Raw genomic sequence first — 20,382 nt, forward strand, 5'->3', positions numbered from 1 at the left:
TTCGTAGCTTAACCTTACCATTAGCGGAACCTATCTCCAAGACAAAGAGTACTAGAAAGAGAAGAGATTTGGGTAGTATACGTGTCCTGTTCAGCCAGCATCTTGATGAAGATGTGACCAAGCATCAGAAGAAGGTATAAGTTGGGTTTATAACTGTGACTTAGTTACCTTCGATTATGTGACCTTATTACCGTGCTTTTTCTTTTACAACTGGTAGTGAATTTTCAGTTTGATATTAAATAAGTTTTGTAGACAAAAGTAAAACATTAACAATCTGGCATTTTCTTAACAGATTTTGGCAAGGTTTGATATCTCGGAAGCTTCCTCCATGAAGGAGGCAACACACTTCTTAGCTGATAACTTTACGCGCACAAGGAACATGCTAGAGGCAATCGCTTCAGGCAAGCCAGTGGTCACAACACAATGGCTTGAAAGCATCGATCAAGTAAGCATATACGTTGACGAGGATATGTATATACTCAGAGATTCAAAAAAGGAGAAGGAGTTCTGTTTCAACATGGGGGTTTCTTTGGCTCGTGCACGCCAGTTTCCGCTACTACAGGTATCTAATACTCTTTTGGTTTCAAATACTTTTTTTTACCTCGTTTGTTCTCCCTTTTCGGCTCATTATTTTTACACTCTTTCAGGGGAGAAGAGTTTTTATCACCCCAAATACAAAGCCTGGTTTAAACACAATCACGACTTTGGTTAAGGCTGTTCATGGACTGGTAATCATTTCTTCGCCTTTTTACACTTTCATGTGCATGTTTCCAAAACTTTTTCTCCCACATACTGATCCATAATGAAAATAAATGCCAGCCTGTAGAAAGACTCGGAAGATCTGCCCTAAGTGAAGATAAGGTCCCAGAGAATCTTCTGGTCTTATCATGTGAAGAGGATCGCGCTACCTGCATACCGTTTCTAGAAAGAGGTGAGTTATAGTTCCGTCTATATAACTTTTGCTTATGTATGTGGTCGATTTCACGGGGAATCACACTTTTTCTTTTCCTTCTCCTCAGGGGCCGAGGTATATAGCTCGGAGTTACTACTGAATGGGATAGTTACTCAAAGGCTTGAGTATGAGAGGTGGGTATTGTTATTTGACAAGAAATTCTTATATTTGTAGAACAAAGCTTTGTCTCATCTTATTCAAGGCTTCTTACTTCTGAATCTTGAACTGTGTTAGGTACCGTCTCTTCACAGACCATGTGAGAAGAACGCGGTCAACGATATGGATCAAAGACGGCAAAGGTAAGTTTCAACGCCGTAGCGGGTAAAAGAGGAAATGTGATCAAACTCATATATGAGAGCTCTGTTTTAGATTAGATTAGAAAGTGGCTGTATATGTAACATGTTTGGCTTCAACTCGTGTAATTATAATCTGTTGGGTTTTGAGTGTTAAGTCATTATGAAAATTTGAAAAGAGGAACGATAGAGATTTTTAAACGAATAGCTGGTTGGATTCTCGAAGCTAACCTGATTCTTTAACCAATCTATTATTTATGATTATCATCATTCAATGGTAGCTAGATTATTTATTCAATGGTCTACACTCGATGGAAACACCCAAACTCAAAACGAAACACACCTGATCAAACATGAATAGTTGTTATAGGATAAAACTCACCAAGATCTATGAGATTTGACCGCAGTCAGCGATCACCAGGGGCTTGGAAGGCTTGTTGTTACGATTTCCAAGCTCTCTACTTAAGGCATTGAGCAGAGTCAATCCTTGAACAACTTGACCGAAAGCGACGGTCTCGCGGCCAAGTAAACTGTCCTCCTGCAGGCCGATCAAGAACCCAGATTCGTTGGTGTCTGGACCACGGTTTTCCATGGAGATGAAACCTGGACCGGTGTGCTGCCTGATGAAGTTCTCATCCTCGAAAAATCTATCTTCGTAGATGCATTCGCCTCCACTTCCATTACCAGCAGTGATATCTCCTCCACAGAACATTTGATAGGGGACAAGACGGTGGAAGATTGATCCCTTGTAGTGGAGTGGCTTACCAAGCTTCCCCATCCCTTTCTCCCCGGTACATAGGGCCCGGAAGTTCTCTGCCGTTCGCGGGGTCGTATCTGCAAAGAGCTCAATCACGATCCGACCAGCCAGTCTGCCGTCCACGGCCAAATAAAAAAAAACTTTAGGATTAGCCTTTACTACTTGTTCAACGCCACCACCACCTCCACCAGCCGGAGGAAGAACATTAACGTTTAATCCGCCACCACCTCCACCAACGGGTGGTACGTGTCCGGCAACAGGTTTAACATTAATTGTAAAACCAACATTAGCCGGAACGTTAATTGTAACAGGTGCATGGGCTTCATTAAAGCTGAAACTTATTTCCATTTCCGAAGATGGATCAGAGATATTATTAGTGTTTGTGGTAGGGAGGCATTCGTATATCAAAAGGGTAAATAATACTAAAACGGTTTAGATTGTGTGCTATGTATAATAATCTCAGATGACAGTTACCTTGATTTTAGGAGGCTTGACCGGAGATTTTACGTATTTCTCTTTCTTTTTCTAACGTATTTCTCATTTTTTTTTCCCGTCAAATCAAATATATTAATATCAAACATAGTTTACAATGTTTGACCAAACATGAATAGTTACAGGATAAAACTCACTCAAGATCTATGAGATTTGACCGCAGTAGGCCATCACCAGGGGCTATTTAAGGCCTTAAGCACAGTCAATCCTTGAACAGTATGAGAGCTCCTAAATCTTAAGACCAGTATGTTGAGATTTCCAAGGCTTCAGTGATCATGTGGTCCGGTCTTTTGTTGATTTAGGTAGTATCTTCTAAGCACGTACTTCCTGTTCCAAGACCAGATCCAGAAGTTGTTGACATACTTACCTCAGGACTAACTGCATAACAGAAGAAGCTTCAATGGAGAAGAAGAAGAAAGTGTCGTGACCAAAGAAAAGAAGCAGGTCAACAACAAAGGAAACAAGTCAACAGAAACAAAGATGTTGGGCTTCTGTTTTGTAATAAGGTTTTAATGGGCTAAAGGATGATTTGGGCCCAAGTGTTTAAGTGTGGTTTAGTTAGAGTCCCAATGATTAAGAAGAGTCAATCAAGGAAGGAGAGTTCCAATGAGTGAGTAAGGTGGCTAGTAGCCTAGTAGTATAGTCTTGTCACTTGTGTAAGAGTCGTAGTAAAAGTCATTTTAGAGTCCAAGTGGGTGCATTGAAGCAGAAAGTGGAAGTAGTATAAGTGTGTCATGTAAGAGAATTATTAATATTAACAATGTAGTTTAAAGAGTAAAATGTGTTCTTGTTTTCTCTCTAGAACAAGTGAACGTCACAAACGAACAAGAAAGAGTGAAAGATAGAGAGAATGTGAGAATTATAACACTTATTTTTTGACGCCTTGATAATTGGTCCAAGCAACTGTTTGTACTTTATTTTCAGTTACATTTCTGACATCATTTCTATATAATATTCTTAAATTTTTGTTTTTAATTATGTCTGACATTTCTATTTTCTTGTGGGATTATGAAATCAGGTGAAACAGTACTTGTGACTGCTGTTGAATGAGAGAATGGACAATTCGCAGTCTAGGTATGATAAGTGATAACCTTAAGTTGATTGTATTAGACTATGTTAGTTATATGTCCAGTAGTTTTTTTTATTTCATTTGTGGAAGTAAATGAAAAATTGATTTTGAGTGATTCTCTATGTAGTTTGCAAAGTAATAAAGATTAGTAGGTCTCATGTGAAACTATGGTTTTGCATTTATTAGGATATGTGGCTTACTGACAATTACTTAAATGTGTTACACACAGACAAAAAAACAGCAATCAACCATGAGGTAGATGTCCTAGATCAATCACTGGATCATCCTCGTGTCCTGTCTCATCTACATCATTTGTACGGTAATGCACTAAGAACTGACCGCCAGCTTCAAGCGGATTTCCATATGGATGTACAGCGATTGAATATCGGTAGCGGACATTCACTTCGATACCACCACACTATCATCACAACAAAGAACAAGAAACAATGAGAATAAGAATTAGTACAAATACTGGACAAAAACAAAAGTCGGAAGAAACAATTATTGCGATTGGAATTGTGCTTCTTCTGTGTTGATAGTCGTATCTCAACAAAAGCGAAATTGGATATAGATATAATCCACTAAATCGTTTGTCTCGAACAATTTCAAGAAGTGGTAAAGTTGGGTTAAACATTAAGAGATGCATAACCTGACTAGCGACTTACTAGATTATATAATCCAGTAAGTCGTTTCTCTGTGTTTCCTCCGTCCACAGCAGTCACAGTAAGATTCATACTAGCGTTTGGAGGAATAGTGATGGTGAATCCGCCACCGGCTAAAAAGGCAACACCAAGTCCTCCTAGAATGAGAGGAAGGATGATGAGCCACACCTTCAAAATTAAATTCAATGTTCATGGTGCAAAAACTCTATCGTCGGAACAATATCGACTGTCGAGTCTGTTCTAAATCAAAAAGAAGAAGTCATTCTAATACCAAATTGGGTTCAAAAGCTAAATTGGGCTCAAAAATTAAATTGAACCTAATTTAAATGTATTGATTGTTTTTACTTTTTAGTAAGATAATTTTTTCTCCTTCAAACTATATACATTTTAGCAGAAGATTTTGGCAATAAATATTTCAAACATTTATTGAAGTTTCAAATATTATAAATATTTAAAATTTATAAGAAGTTTAAACATTATAAATTAAACTTTATACTACGGGTGAAATCCTAGAATTGATGGATTTGGGTCGATAATATACTACGAGGCGGGGTACTAATGTAAAATTTTAGAATTAACAATCAAAATATAATTATACAATTTAAACACTAAACAAAAGAAACAATATTAACAAAATAATACATCTTAAAATTTAATTTTTTAAAAAACGCATCTCGATTCTTTTTTATAAAATATTACTTCGATGTATACCGCGGGTTAATCTCTAGTTTAGTGAATATGAATCTAACCGATGATGCTGTCAAAAATATATATATATATATATATATATATATACAAATCTAAGGAATGATATATAAAAACAACAGTATAAAAAGATTTATTCTTTAACAAATGTGGTTCTAATAAGAAATATAACAAAAGAAGTCAATAACCTCTTTTGAATGGAAAGAATCCTCTCTTCTCTCTCCTCCGAGCGACTTCAACGACAAGCGCCGTTTCATTTTTTGTTCACCGTTTTCGGCCGGCGTCGGCTTCTCCGGCGTCGGCCATCGTTGTTTTCTTCTTCAATTGGTTTCATTTTCTCTAATTTTAGTCGATAATGGCAAATCACGACCATCCCACCCATGTTCCTTGTCTATTTTCGATGATGATGTCTGAAGGATCGCGCCTCTCGCTCTCAAATCAGAGTCTGTTCTCCTTCCCGGATCCATTCCTGATTTGGGTTGTGGATCAATTCCATCAGAGACATTCGCCAGATCTGACAGAGTCATCTCCTCTACAATATCTCTATTCCTTTGTAATGTCGATTCAATGGAATTGTGTTTTCCTTCCACGGAGAAGGTTTGTTTTCGGTGCTTTCCCTTGGCGCCGGTGGTTTTTCCGGTTATCAACCGGTGATTGTCCTCTTACCCAAGGGTATGGAGGTTTCACTTGGATATTTGATCCCGGCATCAATAGAGTTTTGGCGGAAGATGAGGATATCATCAAACTAGTGGAAACAAAGAAGAACAGTCAAACACAATGGATTAATTCTGGTGATCTTGTGCCGCTATTTGGCCATTCTATACCGGAATTCCCTGCGCATCGCTACCCAAGATCTATGCTCAAAGATCTTCGATTGGCGACAAAGAGGGAATTAACGGCGCACCCGATGATTCCCAAGAAGTATCTGGTCCAACGAAAGGCTTCTTCTTCACAGTGTTTTGTTCACGATTACATGAGGAGACGACCGCATATGATGATTTTACACCAACCATTTATGAACGTCATCCTTGAATACGATGCATCAGAAGACGAATTTGGTTTTCTATTGAAGATAGATGAAGCCTCGACCTCGCCTAGATGGCCACTTGTTTTTTTGGATTGGGTCTTGGTTTATCTCGGTTCACAAGTAGATTCCATGAATGGCATGTCTGATTTTAAGAAGAGAAAACATTTACCATGGCAACAAATATGGGTGATAAGACAAAGGCGACTACCCACTGATCAAAGCGAGTCTTTCTCGGAGTCGTCAAATGTATTGATTTCAACGAAGCGACAAGATACAGTATTATCTCCAACAACATTAAGTTCACATTTCAAAAGTAAAGTAATGCTAAAGGCATTTTGGAGTCTCAGCAGCAAGCTGATAGCCAATAACAAGTATGTGAAAGAGGGACATAACAGATTTCATCTGTTAGCCCGTAAGGCTTTTGATAGCAGGGTTACTCTCCACTCTTTCATCGAAATTGTTTCAATTTCCTATATTTGCGTACAATGGTTGTTTTGTATCTATTCTGTACCTTGTATACTTTTATGATATCAATATATTTGATTTGCCGAAAAAAAAAAAAAAAAAAAAAAGAAATATATACCATGTATGTATACGTTTTCTTGTAATCATAAAATCTTAAGAATTAAGATATAGCTAGAGAGAAGATTTTTTTTTATGCCAAGCAAAATCTCAAGCTTGTCATGTGATCTTTTCCCTTTTCTAGTTTTTTAAACTTCTAGGTTTCTTCTTATTTCAATTCCCAAACAAAAAAAAAATTGCCACTATTAAAAACAAAAGACGACGGTATATGTACAGAAAATTTTGAGGCAATAGAGATTCAATTAAATATTCCCACTTCCATCTATTAATTTTAAGAAAATAATTAACGAACCGTATTAACCGTCAATAACTCCTATCCAAAATCTAAACCGCCATTGCATCAAAAAAAATTCAAAAACTATTAGACGCTGTCGACATCTCTTGTCGCTTCGGACATAAATTACAGTCTCAACTTCATAAACCGATTCACCAATGACGAAAGATAAGAAGAAAAAGGACAATGTCAGAGTAAGATCGTACTTAACACTCTCCTGTTTGTTAATCCTCTGTTTTTTTTCTCTGTTTTCAAACGGTACTTCATTTTGATTTCATTTGCGTTTCGATATGTTGTAGTATATGGATGTCGAATTCAATATATCGATGCATTGCAACGAATGCGAGAGAAAAATCGCTAGAGTTATTTCCAAATTCAAAGGTATTAATCAAAGTAACGTATCCATCTATATACACATGTTTTTAAAATTTTGTTATTTGAATGATCTATGAATTTTATAGGAGTTGAAACGTTTGTGACGGATATGATTAATCATAAGGTTATGGTCAAGGGTAAGATTGATCCGAACAAGTTGTTGAAGAAACTCAAGAAGAAGACTGGTAAAAGAGTGAAGATTGTAGTAAAGGAAGAGAAAGATGAAGAATCTAGTAAAGAGGACGAAAATGTTCTCGAGATTGATATGGAATCGATTGGTTTAAGGGATCAGTCGATTTTCGGGTTTTGTGATTGGGAGATGGAGAAATTTATGGTGTTTAGCGATGAAAACGCCAATGCCATTTGTTCTATTTCTTAGCCTAGTTGAAACGAGATATAAGCACTACACACACAAACTCATTCTTGAATGTGAATGAATTTATTCAAGATGTTAAATAACTACAATATATACTTCTTCTAAGCGGGTTTTCTCGATACACTCTCTTATAGAATTGAAGAACGTTTCTGTGCCTGTTGGAGATCTCATTACTCCCAAAACAAGGCTTCTCTAGGTGTTCCCATTAAGTTAAGTGCTGTGGCTGCAATGTGAGACGCTGTGAGGCCAGCTTCAGCCAGTTGATCCATTGGTGATCCATGTTCGATATACCGGTCAGGTAGTACCATTGGTCTCCACTTTTGTCAAAAGGGACAACATTTGAAGTCAGCGATCGACCAAAAGGGATTTAAATGAATATTAAGAATGTGTGAAATGTAAATGTACCTTGAGCTTTCCGTCAAGAAGGCCATCAAGTGCAAGAAATTGTACCACATGCGATCCAAATCCTCCAATCGAACCTTCTTCAACCGTGATCAAAACCTCGTGTGATTTAACTAAGCTACGAATGAGAGCAACATCTAATGGCTTGCAAAATCTTGCATCCGCTACAGTTATCTTTAATCCACGTTCGCTAAGCATAGAAGCAGCCTCTAAACATCTTTGAACGGCTGATCCGTAGCCCAAAAGCGCAACCCTCTCGCCTTCCCTTAGTATCCTACCTTTCCCAATCTGAAATTTGAAAACACAAAAAGATTAAATCTTGAATGTTAAGTTTTGGATTCATAATATTTTTTTTATTAAACATACCTGAAGAGGGACACCTTTGTTGCCAGGAGGAAGTGAAACACCGATACCGTTTCCTCTATGATATCGAAAGCAAGAAGGACGGTCATCAATAGCTGCAGCGGTTGCAACCATGTTAAAAAGCTCTGCTTCATCAGATGGAGCCATAACTATCATGTTTGGAAGACATGCCATAAACGTCACATCAAATGCTCCACAATGTGTTGGACCATCTGCTCCCATAAGTCCTGCTCTATCGATTGCAAATCTCACTGGTAGTTTCTGTAGATCAACATCATGTACAACCTACACAAACTAGTTTTAGTCTAGTTACCACATCAGCAAATAATCAAAAAATATATGACTTTACTTGATCATAAGCCCGTTGCATGAAAGATGAGTAGATTGTACAAAAGGGCTTAAGTCCTTCACAAGCAAGACCAGCAGCGAAAGTAACTGCATGTTGTTCTGCTATTCCAACATCGAAACACCTTGTAGGAAAGCGGCTCTCGAAGAGATTCAACATTGTTCCACCTCCCATGGCTGCATGAATGGCAACAATATTTTTGTCTGCCTCTGCTTCCGCAGTCAAGGCCTCCACAAAACAGGAAGTGTAAGACTGAGTCTTGGAAATGTTTTTGAACTGTTTACCTGTTGCTGGATCGAATTTTAAAACTCCTGAAACAAGAAGAAGAAAGATGGATCAATCCAAGAATGCTTATTATATTCAAGAATGTCAAGATAACATTCTATTCTTTCAGATTCATTTCTAAAAAAAAAACAAAAAAAAAAACATTCGAATTAAGGTTGCATTCATTGTAAAAACGTTGTTTTGGTTGAATAAATTTTACATTCATTCCAAAAAAAAAAATGCTTATTATAGTCAAGAAGAAAAAAAAAAACATGTTATATATGTAAATTAATTTTACCATGATACTTGTCATCAGCTCTCTCTGCGTAGGGATATCCGCGACCTTTCTCAGTCACGACATGAATAAGAACCGGTCCTATGGGTTTGGTGCTTTTTACTTTTTCAAGAATGGAGACCAGATCATCTATGTTGTGTCCATCAACTGGACCAACATAATGAAAACCAAGTTCTTCAAACAGAGTTGAACCAGTCCCACTAGTCATTCGTCGAGCATAATCGTCTACCTTTGAAGCTAGTCGATGCATTGATTTCTTCCTCACTCCCTATAAACAACATATATAAGACTTGAAATTTCACAAAATTTAATAATGTCCACAAGCAAAAAGAATTATTATTAATAACTTGCTTTGGCAACTTCTCTCAATTCTCTGAGAGGACGATTAGACTGCAACCTACTTAGAGCACAGCTCAAAGCTCCAACAGGTGGAGTTGGTCCATCCAAGTTAGCAGTAGGCAAAGAGACTTGTTTATTGTCGTTGAGAATCACAATCATGTCGGAGTCTAAGTAGCCAGCATTGTTCATTGCTTCATAAGCTTGTCCAGCTGTCATCGCACCATCGCCTATAACCGCAACCACGCTGTTGTTCATCCCCTTCAAATCCCTGCCCACAGCCATCCCTGATTCACAATTTTCAGATGTTAGAAAGGACCTAGAGTAGTCATACTTAATCCTTAGAAAAGTGAATTTTCTAGTTTTCTTGTGACACAAGGCAATAACAACAAGTATTACCCAAGCCTGCAGATATTGTGGTCGAACTGTGCCCGGTGCCAAAGGAGTCATGCTCACTCTCTCTTCGATTGGTGTAGCCGGAGAGGCCATTGGTCTGCCTTATTGTCTTCATCTTACCTCTTCTTCCCGTTAGAATCTTGTGAGGATAAGACTTGTCAAAAGACAAAAAAAAAAACAAGTTAAAACACTTGTGTAGCTAACTAAAGGAAAACAAATGCTTTCAATGGGATAACCAACCTGATGACCAACATCCCAAAGGATCTTATCTTGAGGAGTATTGAAGATGTAATGAAGGGCCACAGTGAGCTCAACAACACCCAGATTCGAACCCAAGTGTCCTCCAGTTTTTGAAACATTGAAGATAACATCAGATCTCAACTCGTCCGAAAGAACTTTGAGTTCCTACATCATATTCCAAATTCCAGTAAGCACAATGCATCCTCAGATTTTGAGGCAAAACAATCTTGATAAATCAAGGCTTTGGATTAGGATTTATACTTTGATGGACAGATTTTTCATGTGCATTGGATGGTTGATTGTGTCCAGTAAAGGAGTTGGTGGTCTACTTGAATAATATTCACCTTTCTCTGCAATTGTTGCTCTTACTTTTGACTGAACCAAAAAAAAATGGTTGTTATTTTAGATTAATTCAATAACTTTCACAAACTTAACAAGAACTAGTGTTAAGTGTATATAGTTTCTCACTATAATCTGCAGAACTTTGATATATGCAACTTCATATGTAATCAATAAGTAAAAGAGGGGAAAAAAACTCTTACAGTTTTTGTAGAAGACATAGAAGTAGGTTTGCAATATTTAATTGAAGGATTTCTATATATGTAAGAAGGAAAGGCAAATACGGAGAGAGCCATTTTGAGAGAATTTGTACCCACAAAAAGAGCTAAAGTTGAAGTGATGATAATCTGTGTTTGATATGACATTCCAACGTATATATAGTGGTAGTATTAATAAAAGGTAAAGTTTACTAATCCAACTCTAACACCTAAAATCAACATAGACATGTATTTTGTACAAATTTAATATCAAAATTTTAGAAAATAGGTTTCTGTTCACACACATGTTAACGTCTTATTTAACTTGAATTTCACCTTATTCAAGCTTCAACGGTCTAAATTAATTTGTCCGAACATACATTAATAAACCTCTTATTCCCAAATTAGAAAGACTTTGAATTTTCCTATATGAAAGTTATCACTCAAACTATAGGAATACATATTCAGATATATGACTTAATTTGAGTGACTGTCAAAATGATAAATAATTCAGACCACAAAAGTTGACCACAAGAATTTGGATACATAAGGTCAAAGCACGGCTCTATTGCTCGTCTTCATCACATTGACATGAATGTATGTATACACAATCAGGCTTGTTCAAGTAGAAACTCAAATCAGTTTTGAAAGATCTATAGCCGTTAAATAAGTAGTGCATTAACTTAATGTATTAATCCAACGGGAATCAACGTAACTGTACCATATTGTGGCCTTGTGGGTGATTGTGAGAGATGTTTGTATTAATTCAACTTTCACATCTACACAAAGGTATATATACGTAGCGTAACTAAACACATTAATGAATAATGATGCATGTGTAATGTGTTTCATGTCATATGTGTGTTGAAAGTTGTAACTAATCGTAATTTAGACTATACAACGGAGAAAACTAGATGGGATTAGTCAACCTATATATCTCCTGTCTTGATTACTGATTAGTCTTCTTCTATGCAAATATTTTCACCAAAACATGCTTCCCCTTGGATACTATAACAAAGATCTTAGTTTTTGTATTATTATTGAAACTATATAAAAAAAAAACAATAAGAATAAAATATTGTTATCTACCCTACGATATTCAAATCTGTAATCGATAACAAACAAAGAACATGACATCATATTTTTTTTTGTCATAATGCATAATTAATAGTAAGAGAGGTTCATTATAAATACGAAGTGGAAATCTAATTATTGAAAAGACAAAGTTCACTTGAAAACAAAATTAAACAGAAGGTACAATTAAAGGAACCAGTAAAGTTACTTAAGAACAAACGATGAAGGAACGCTAATTCTTTACCCAAACTGTCAAAATAAAAAAGATGGGGCACTAATTAATACAAATACTAAGCAATAATAAAAATATATAAGTAGCAAACTAAAAAAATCAAAAAATGAGGTTATTAATTAAAGGCATATATCATAATACCCTTTTTTTTTCCTTAGTCGACGACAGGTCACAAGATCTTATAAGAAATTAAGAATTTTGTCCTTTCTTAACGTGCACTCACATACTAATAATATTCTGCTTTTTTAATTGCATTGCATAAATGTTGAAAAATCTTAGGGATTCACAGAAGTGTCAGTGTGTCACAAATCACAATTGTGCAATTGCAATTAAAAAAAAAAAAAAACAAATTTCCTAGATCATCATCGATGTTTATTACGGGCCCTTTCTTATCATCTTGGGCTACTAAAATTCATATGGCCCATCTATGTTCTTTCCCAAGCAACTAATCCGACTTTCTTACAAATACAATAATAGTTAAAACACATTACCTTGATGCGTAGCATTATCTAAATCAAACTCTATATAGACATGACTATTATGCTTGAAATCTTATTATACATAAGTGGGATTTAGGTGTGGATTAAGAAACGTTTTAGCATGTCTCACTCTTCCAATGGCACAAAGAAAGAAGTTCACAAGAACCTTTTTTGGATAGTAACAAAAAGAGAAGAAGACGAGAGTTCCAAACTGAAACAACAATGGGCAGAGATGTTTATGAAGTTCACTCAAAATCCGAGTTCCACTGCCGGGATCATTCCGCCAGAAGCTACAATCTGCTGCTCCAGCTGCGTAAATTCGATCATCAAAACCAAATTGAATCAAATAAGTTGATCAAATATTGTAGTATTAGATGAGAGTTATGTGGGTGGTTTCTTAAAAAAAGTCTATTGTGACTCCTTACCTTGAACAGAGTCTCTAATCTGTTCTTCACAAGATAGTACTCTTGCTTCACTTGTTGCAAACATCTATGACATCTGGAAATTTTCAACGGTTTATTTTCCTTATCAGATCTTAAAACAAATAAATAGCGAATGGACCAACAACTTATCGATCAAACTCACGCTTCGACATTTTGTTGCTCGCAGAAGCTGCGGAAGACAACACAAGCATTCTTAACTCTCTGTGCTCCTATACTGTTTTTTTGGCAATATCACACACTCAAAATCTTAAATCTTTTTTACACATTTCAAGATCAAGAAAATGTCATTATCGTTGGATTAAAATCAGATCTAAATCATAAATAGCCAATTATTGTTGTTACCTGGAGCTGCTACCTTTGAGTTGATGAACATGGGGATCAACTTTTTTGAAGTCTACAACTTGTTGATCTCTGCCAAAAGCATAAGAACAGTGAGAAACACATGTTTTCGAAAAGAAAAAAAAAAAAAAGATAAAAGAGAAAATGTGTAGTGAAGATTACAGGGAAAGTGAGAGATCATTGAGAATCCTATCAGAGTCTTGGAAGAAGAGTGTGACAACTTGTGAAACAAAATCAGGATTGCTTTCATCTTGTAGTTGCTGCAGCTGCAAGAACTGGCTGTCCAAAATCCCCTTTTTTGTATATACCCAAAACAAAGACTTTCCATAATCAGAAACTAATCTTTCATAACCTAAACTCACAAAGATACTACAAAAGCCTAAACCCTTTTTTATTATGAGTCCTAAAACCATTTCTTCCACCTTCAAATAAGTAATAGTTGTAACAGAAAAAAAAAAGAACATAAGAAAAAGTTGTGAAGTTTTTAAAATTTTTATTTTCTGATTATTTGTCCTTCTAAAATGTGGAAAACTTACTTCCAAGAAGAGTGATTTGGTGTAATCTTGCAAACTCTTCTGCATCTGAACCAAATCCATCTTCTCTCTTTTCTTTTCTTTTTTTGTTTGGTTCTTTGTTTCTCTGTTTCTCTATGCCAATAATGGAGGTAAGAAATTGTCCAACAAAATCCTCAGTATACTTAAAAGATGAGAACAAAATCCTCCGTATCAAAAAAAAACCTTATTTTTAATTAAATTTTTTTGTATTTTATTATTACAGTTTTGGTTTGGATGTGAGAAGAGAATCCAAAAAGAATTCAACTTTAAAAAAATGGAAGTTGGTCGTGCTGTCAACTGTCTAACCATTCGCGCCTTTTTCTCCTCGTTTTTTTGCAAATGTGATAAAGACATAAGAATAGCATTTGATACTTCTTTTTTTCTTAATATTTTAAAACATTTTATTGGTTCGAATTTTAAATTACTGTACATCTGATGAAAAGTACTATATTTTTAATATGCACAGCTCACATTCAATGTATCTTTCAAATAGCATCTGTCTAGGGAAACTTTAATTGTAATATATAATTTGATTTGATCCTCATTTGTTTTTGTCCAACTAGTATTTCTTTTATTATAATAATACATTGATTGCTTAGTTTATTTACAATGATGTCTCACAAAAATCGTAACGTAATGAGTTTATCAAGAGGATTATGACTTTGATGACTCTATATGCCGCCTAACACTTTGTAATGTTGTTCACGGCCAAAACAAAATGCAATTTCTAATTTCTGTAGTCATATCTCGTCCAATCAATTGGTAGAATACTTCTTAAAATATGATATATATATATATATATATATATATAAGATGTCGTTTTTGTGTTACCAATTATTTTTCAATAATTTGGCCACTTTTGTACATTATCTTGTTTTCTTTGGATTTCCGGTTTGAGTTTCAAACTATAAAAATTTTATATGTTAAAACCGTAAACCGGAATACATGCGTTAGTTTGGTGTAGCAATCAAACTAATTTGCAAATGGTCGGAATTTAACGCATAAGGAAATTAAGAAATCACAAATAGGAATCAACCACTTATCACAATTCAAATGTTTTTTTCGTGCTTAATACTCTCCTTTTTAATCGTTTCTCACTTGCTCTATACATTTCTTCCAACTTTCTAATTGACTAACTCTTTTACTTCTCTCCCATGTCTTTGGGCAAGAGAAGTTACAAGAATAGATGATGAGTTTAGTAGAGTTAATATATAACAATTTTTCTACCGGTTAATTAAACCAATCGTGGACGCAATCCAACCTTAAGTAAACACTTAACACTCTTTTTTCAAGATTCATGTATCTTTATTTCAAAACCAACTAACAATATATGCAATTTGGCTCATATCTTTAATTCATAGACTACATACAATATACTTTTTATGTAACATTTTTAACATATTACAATCAGCACACCAGTGTCATCTTTTTCAACCACTAATTCTTCATTTGCATGTCCCTGAGATTTTCGTGATCACTCCAAATACTTTCCCAATCATACTCATACACACCATTCTTATCTATTTTCTCATGCACAGTAAAATGTCAATTTTTTCCTCAGATAATTCGTATTTTCAATAACACTTCCAACACGTCAAGCCAAAGTAAACAATAATAGTATATTAGTATCACTGTATATTTCTGCACATTTGTGTAAAGATCTCCGCTTTGACACGTATCACATGATGAATGGGAAATGGGACATGCAAGAACGTACGATGCGTTTAACCAATGGAATAAAACGTATTATACTAACTAACCAAAGATTATTAGTGGTTCTTACTTGATAATGGGTCCATCGTCAGAGGGTTCCATCACTAATTATGGACCTTTCAAATCTTATTATGTATGAATTTTGATATCTTACATATTATATTATCTCCGTATAAAAGTTAAACTGTGCTTCCTAAGTTTGTAACAAATTTATACGTAAAAAGTCAAGAAAGAATTAGCCAATAGCCAAATCAAATTTTAAAAAAATGTGTAAAGCTAAAATACAAGTCGCTGTAGACGCAGCCAATTATGAATTTTATTTACTCAAAACAAATAAAAAGTGAACATGCAGAACGAGTTAGTCGATTTGTTGGTTCACTGCCAATTTCAGGTTAAGTTCAATTTACACAAGTAATTAAAAGAAATTAGCTGTCAACTTTATCTCGTGTATGGGCTTGGTTGGTTCAACTGCAGAAAAAAGTGAGTTTCTATGTTAAAATGCTGTATTTACATTTATAAACAATACCTTAACAACTATCTATTTTGACGTAATAGGTTATGTAACACTCCGATTTCTGGAATATAGTACTGTACGAGAAGAGTTTAACATTAATTTTTTCGGTCAAACATTGCCGAAAAAACTCTAAAACTAAACGTGTTTGAGGTTGAACAATTTTTAAGGATAAGTGATCTACCATAAAGTAATTTTCGATACCGTGTGAATAAGACCAAAACCTTTAAAAAATAAAACATGGTGATTTCTATAGTCAGTAACCAAGTTTTTGAATTCTCCTGAAATAGCCAACCGGTCGTCGAACGAAGATAAACACAAAGACCAAAAGAGAGCGTAGAGTCCACGAACGATGGCAGTTGGGACATTACAATTTCACACACAATAAACACACTTTTAGATCATGTTAATACAAATGTAAACGTAAGCTTTTAAAAAATCAAGTCCATATTCTCCATCAATTTTGTGTTTTTACGTTTATTACTTGAAAGAAATTTTTATTATAACAGCACATTTTAACATCTAAACACAAAAACAAACACATTCAAATGACAATCAAATTTGGTGTATAGTCTTACAAAATTTACGGATCCAAAAGTGAAACTTCTCTTTAGATTCAGTCAAGATTCATTACCAAACGTGTGCTTAATTCGACGCCTTAGAAATATCATCGCATTTAGTTCCAAATTAAAACTTAATAACTTCTGTGTGTACAACCGTTATAGAAATTATGGAGTCTTCGTGTGTAGACATATAGACAAAATGTAAAACTTTGACATAGTCAATGTTATTACCAATTCTTCTACGGTGTTAAAACCCAACATCTCGGACCGGATCAATGGTTTATCATCTCAAACTGTTCTATAAATACCGACACACGTATCAAGCCAAGACCACACTTTATAGTTTATACATTTAATTAACTCTAGGTTCAAGCTCATGTCCGAAACTTCTTCTTTGCTATTACCCAAAACAAACTCTCCAGCTTCATCAGAAACCATGGCAAACAAATCCCTCACAGGCCTAGAGAGTCTTATAAAGCTTCTCCCAACGGGAACACTCTTTATCTACCTTTTACTTAACCCTGTCCTCACTAACGACGGTGAATGCTCCACGGGTAATAAGGTCATGTCGAGCATTCTTGTCGCGCTTTGCAGCTTCTCCTGCGTGTTTTCATGCTTTACGGATAGTTTCAAAGGTGTCGACGGATCAAGAAAGTTCGGTATTGTCACCAAGAAGGGTCTTTGGACTTACGCGGAGCCAGGATCCGTGGATTTGTCCAAGTACAAGCTCAGGATCGCGGATTTCGTTCATGCGGGTTTCGTGCTAGCTGTGTTTGGTGCACTGGTGTTGCTTGACGCTAATACCGCGAGCTGCTTTTATCCTCGGTTCAGGGAAACGCAAAAGACACTTGTCATGGCTTTGCCTCCAGCCGTGGGTGTTGCCTCAGCTGCTATCTTTGCTTTGTTTCCGAGCAAACGGAGTGGAATCGGGTACGCACCAATCGCTGAGGAGGTAGCTGTTGAAGAGGAGGCCAAGAAAGGCTCTGTCTCTGCCTAAGATTGGTTACCTCAGTTGTTTCTAAATTATTTGTCAAGATTTGTTGTAGATTGTAATAGAATACGATTGTTTGCTTAAACATTTAATTAGTTCTTTGTAACCATAGCTATCAATATGTAGACTAAATTAAATGTTGTATTGCATCTTAATATGATTGGAATAAACGTTATCATATGAACAAGTGTTGTTCCTTAATTAGTGGCCAAACATTATGAAGACATAAGATTTCCTAGTTTCCATGTATCTCCTGACATCAAATTAGCTTTAATCTGAAAGATCTTCTGCTTTGCCTTCTTGCGCGAATGTTTGAAGCTACCTCGAGATCGCTCTTTGGTTATAACTAAATCGACTTTGACTATATGATGATCAGAAGTACCTTTGGAAGAAACAACTGAATATGAGCCAGGAACGAATTCGTAAGGTGACTCTGGAGATGCCAGAATGTAATCGACCCGTGTCCCGTACTTGCATGTTCCTTGTACATCTGCATCAGACCAAGAATTTTCACATATTACTATGATTTGGTGGTATTATGGAAGAATATTAAACATTTCAAGTTAAGAGAAACAGAGAAACTAACTTTGTCCTTTGGCAATAATGACAACAGGCTCACATTCTCCTGCAAATTCTTTTGAATCCAAGTATCCTTTACCCTTGAGAAATCTCATCACTTCAACTCTAGGCGTCGGCTTTCCCGAATCCTCGTAATACTGTTCTTACAGTACATGGTTTTGGTTATATAATGAAACAAACTAAATAATGACCGATCTAACGAAAATTTACCTTTAATATGTGGTTCCATCTTGCTATGGAATAATCAGAGCCATCAAGAGAATTCAAGCCTCCCAGCAAGATGTGAGGAGATTCATCTCCTCGAGTAATTGCATCGATTTGCTTCATCCGCCAGTTCTCATCTAGATGGTCAAGTTGAGTACAATACACATTTACATCTCCAGCCCATGGGACCTCTACAGTCACCTTCAACACATTCCTGCACACAAAAAAAAAAGACATTTACAATTACATCAGCAATGATATAGTGGAAAGACTAAAATCAATGTAAGATAAGCAAAAGAGATTTTGTATCACCTAAAGTCATCTACATCAGCAATTCTCTGAACTCTCCACTTCTTTATGGGCCATTTTGACAGAATGGCGTTGCCATACTCCGGCGCCCAGCTCTCTGCAAAAACATATTTCATACCTAAGGCAGAAGCCAAATCTGATAATGGCTTCATAAGAGTCTCTTCCTCTGCTTTCACGTCTTGCAAAGCCAAGATGTCTGCATCCAACTCTCTTAACAACTCAGCTATGCTTCTTCTGCTGCTGTATCCGTTAAAGCTTTCTTGGTCCCACCAACAAGAGGGAAGGCACACGGGAGATCTCATAGAGATACTTCCTCTGTTTTCCTTCCCGTCGCTATCATTCTCTACCATACTCAGAAAGCTGTAGCTCTGTGCTAAGGAAATCTCATTGTCTGGAAGATTAATACAGACCTTTGGTTTCCTGACTGCAGAAGAATGTAAAGGAGACTGCTTCAGAATCCCTTTTGGAGAAGGGCATGTGATGTTGTTGCTATCTATATGACCAAGAAAAGTTGTTTCCTCAATGTTTTGCACAACAGGCGCAAGTGAGAACATCGCCACGTTAAACGTTGCAACCCGAATATGTCTTCTAGAGTTTGAGCTCAGATGGATAGAAGAAACTTCGGATTCCGGACTCTCTTTTCTTCTAGCTCTCCACCTTGCTTTCCTGAACCTCCTGACTATAACTCTGGCTCTCACCCGTTTCTTGATCACCCATCGAATTCTTGAAAAAAAGCAACCAAGCTTCCTTCTAAACACACACAACATGTAATCTCTCTGTTATTCTGCTTCAAAAAATAGAAACAGCTACAAAAGATTAACACTTTGAGAGCTTTCCAAACAAAGATACAAACTTTTCATAAGACAATCAAACAAACAACAAGACTATGATGTCATATCAATGAAAGAGATGAGATGATAAAAGTATTTATGAAGGAGAAGCAATGAGCCAACTGCTCCAAATTTGGTGAATAAAGGATAAATTAACTCAATTTCTGTTGAGCGTCTTATTCTAAAATGTCAAACAATGTAAACCTGCTACCACAGAAGAAAGAACCAAAACTTTACCTGTTGATCAACCATCTCCATGAAATTCTCTCAAGTAGGTTAAACAGAAAACTGACAAAAAAATATCTATATTCTATACAAAACTAGACTTCTATGAAAGGATTTAGACTGTGCATGTGTAGAAAGATATTACCATATCTAATAATTAGTTGACTTAACCAAACAAATTACCAACCCTGAGACTAAAAGATTTCTACATAGTTTGTCATGTTCTTGAATGATTTTGCTACACAAACCTTAAACAAAATTGTTATCTTTTCTATTAAGAGTTAGTGTTTTTTTTTTTCAGTAGCTTCTCGTGATAAAACCAAACCCAATTTGTAAGAAAAAATATTCGGATATCCATAGAACTCCCATAATCTCGATCAATTTTTATGTAGAGATGGAGCAAAGAGAGACCTTCAGGTAGTGAAAATGACGGAAGCGCCTGAGAGAAGCAGATCCATGGCTTCCGGAGACTGAAAAGCCTCGGCGTTTATCGATTACCACCACCTTCTTCGATCCCATCGCCGCCGTCAATGTTCGCCGTTGCAAAGACCTTCACGTTAACCGGAAACTAGTGGAGCTCTAAATTAAACCAGA

The 20,382-nt window shown here is 35.9% G+C and overlaps 7 protein-coding genes across 9 annotated transcripts in view; 3 read left to right on the forward strand and 4 right to left on the reverse strand.

The window, feature by feature from the left end:
* Positions 1–1,423, forward strand: part of LOC9319375 — a 4,417-nt gene extending 2,994 nt beyond the window's left edge. Inside the window, exons 4-9 of the mRNA XM_021031096.1 lie at positions 8–134; positions 293–562; positions 648–728; positions 820–931; positions 1,020–1,086; positions 1,187–1,423. Of these exons, the coding sequence (XP_020886755.1) occupies positions 8–134; positions 293–562; positions 648–728; positions 820–931; positions 1,020–1,086; positions 1,187–1,277 (748 nt within the window). The 3' untranslated portion in view covers positions 1,278–1,423. The remainder of the gene's footprint in view (positions 1–7; positions 135–292; positions 563–647; positions 729–819; positions 932–1,019; positions 1,087–1,186) is intronic.
* A 39-nt stretch (positions 1,424–1,462) lies between these two features.
* On the reverse strand, positions 1,463–2,509 carry LOC9319376 (peptidyl-prolyl cis-trans isomerase). The gene has a single exon (XM_002885396.2). It carries the CDS (start codon positions 2,348–2,350, stop codon positions 1,634–1,636), a length of 717 nt encoding a protein of 238 aa, XP_002885442.1. The 5' UTR covers positions 2,351–2,509; the 3' UTR covers positions 1,463–1,633.
* A 4,528-nt stretch (positions 2,510–7,037) lies between these two features.
* Positions 7,038–7,582, forward strand: LOC9321510 (heavy metal-associated isoprenylated plant protein 19). Its single transcript, XM_021030383.1, has 2 exons — positions 7,038–7,194; positions 7,275–7,582. The coding sequence occupies exons 1-2, from the start codon at positions 7,116–7,118 to the stop codon at positions 7,565–7,567; spliced, it is 372 nt and encodes a 123-aa protein (XP_020886042.1). The 5' UTR covers positions 7,038–7,115; the 3' UTR covers positions 7,568–7,582.
* A 29-nt stretch (positions 7,583–7,611) lies between these two features.
* On the reverse strand, positions 7,612–11,033 carry LOC9319377 (1-deoxy-D-xylulose-5-phosphate synthase, chloroplastic). The gene is made up of 10 exons (XM_021030382.1): positions 10,749–11,033; positions 10,468–10,581; positions 10,207–10,371; positions 9,970–10,120; positions 9,586–9,857; positions 9,238–9,502; positions 8,679–8,986; positions 8,333–8,614; positions 7,970–8,254; positions 7,612–7,881 (listed from the first exon to the last, which is right to left on the reverse strand). Exons 1-10 carry the CDS (start codon positions 10,908–10,910, stop codon positions 7,735–7,737), a joined length of 2,151 nt encoding a protein of 716 aa, XP_020886041.1. The 5' UTR covers positions 10,911–11,033; the 3' UTR covers positions 7,612–7,734.
* A 1,520-nt stretch (positions 11,034–12,553) lies between these two features.
* On the reverse strand, positions 12,554–14,165 carry LOC9321511 (histidine-containing phosphotransfer protein 1). Of its 2 annotated transcripts, XM_002885399.2 has the most exons (6): positions 13,846–14,165; positions 13,472–13,602; positions 13,313–13,381; positions 13,113–13,184; positions 12,953–13,025; positions 12,554–12,836 (listed from the first exon to the last, which is right to left on the reverse strand). In XM_002885399.2, exons 1-6 carry the CDS (start codon positions 13,903–13,905, stop codon positions 12,777–12,779), a joined length of 465 nt encoding a protein of 154 aa, XP_002885445.1. In that variant the 5' UTR covers positions 13,906–14,165; the 3' UTR covers positions 12,554–12,776. The 2 variants fall into 2 exon arrangements, with proteins under 2 accessions (XP_002885445.1, XP_020885928.1); XM_021030269.1 differs by lacking the exon at positions 13,113–13,184 and having other exon boundaries at positions 13,846–14,022.
* Positions 14,166–16,973: 2,808 nt separating this feature from the next.
* On the forward strand, positions 16,974–17,822 carry LOC9321512. Its single transcript, XM_002883264.2, has one exon. The coding sequence runs from the start codon at positions 17,027–17,029 to the stop codon at positions 17,645–17,647; it is 621 nt and encodes a 206-aa protein (XP_002883310.1). The 5' UTR covers positions 16,974–17,026; the 3' UTR covers positions 17,648–17,822.
* Positions 17,765–20,377, reverse strand: LOC9319378. 2 transcript variants are annotated; one of them, XM_021031591.1, is made up of 5 exons: positions 20,200–20,377; positions 18,737–19,517; positions 18,431–18,638; positions 18,228–18,357; positions 17,765–18,131 (listed from the first exon to the last, which is right to left on the reverse strand). In XM_021031591.1, the coding sequence occupies exons 2-5, from the start codon at positions 19,498–19,500 to the stop codon at positions 17,857–17,859; spliced, it is 1,377 nt and encodes a 458-aa protein (XP_020887250.1). In that variant the 5' UTR covers positions 19,501–19,517; positions 20,200–20,377; the 3' UTR covers positions 17,765–17,856. The 2 variants fall into 2 exon arrangements, with proteins under 2 accessions (XP_020887250.1, XP_020887249.1); XM_021031590.1 differs by lacking the exon at positions 20,200–20,377 and having other exon boundaries at positions 18,737–20,192.
* Positions 20,378–20,382: the final 5 nt, after the last annotated feature.

The sequence above is a fragment of the Arabidopsis lyrata genome (genome assembly GCF_000004255.2).
Source record: "Arabidopsis lyrata subsp. lyrata unplaced genomic scaffold ARALYscaffold_3, whole genome shotgun sequence".
Taxonomy (NCBI): Eukaryota; Viridiplantae; Streptophyta; class Magnoliopsida; order Brassicales; family Brassicaceae; genus Arabidopsis; species Arabidopsis lyrata.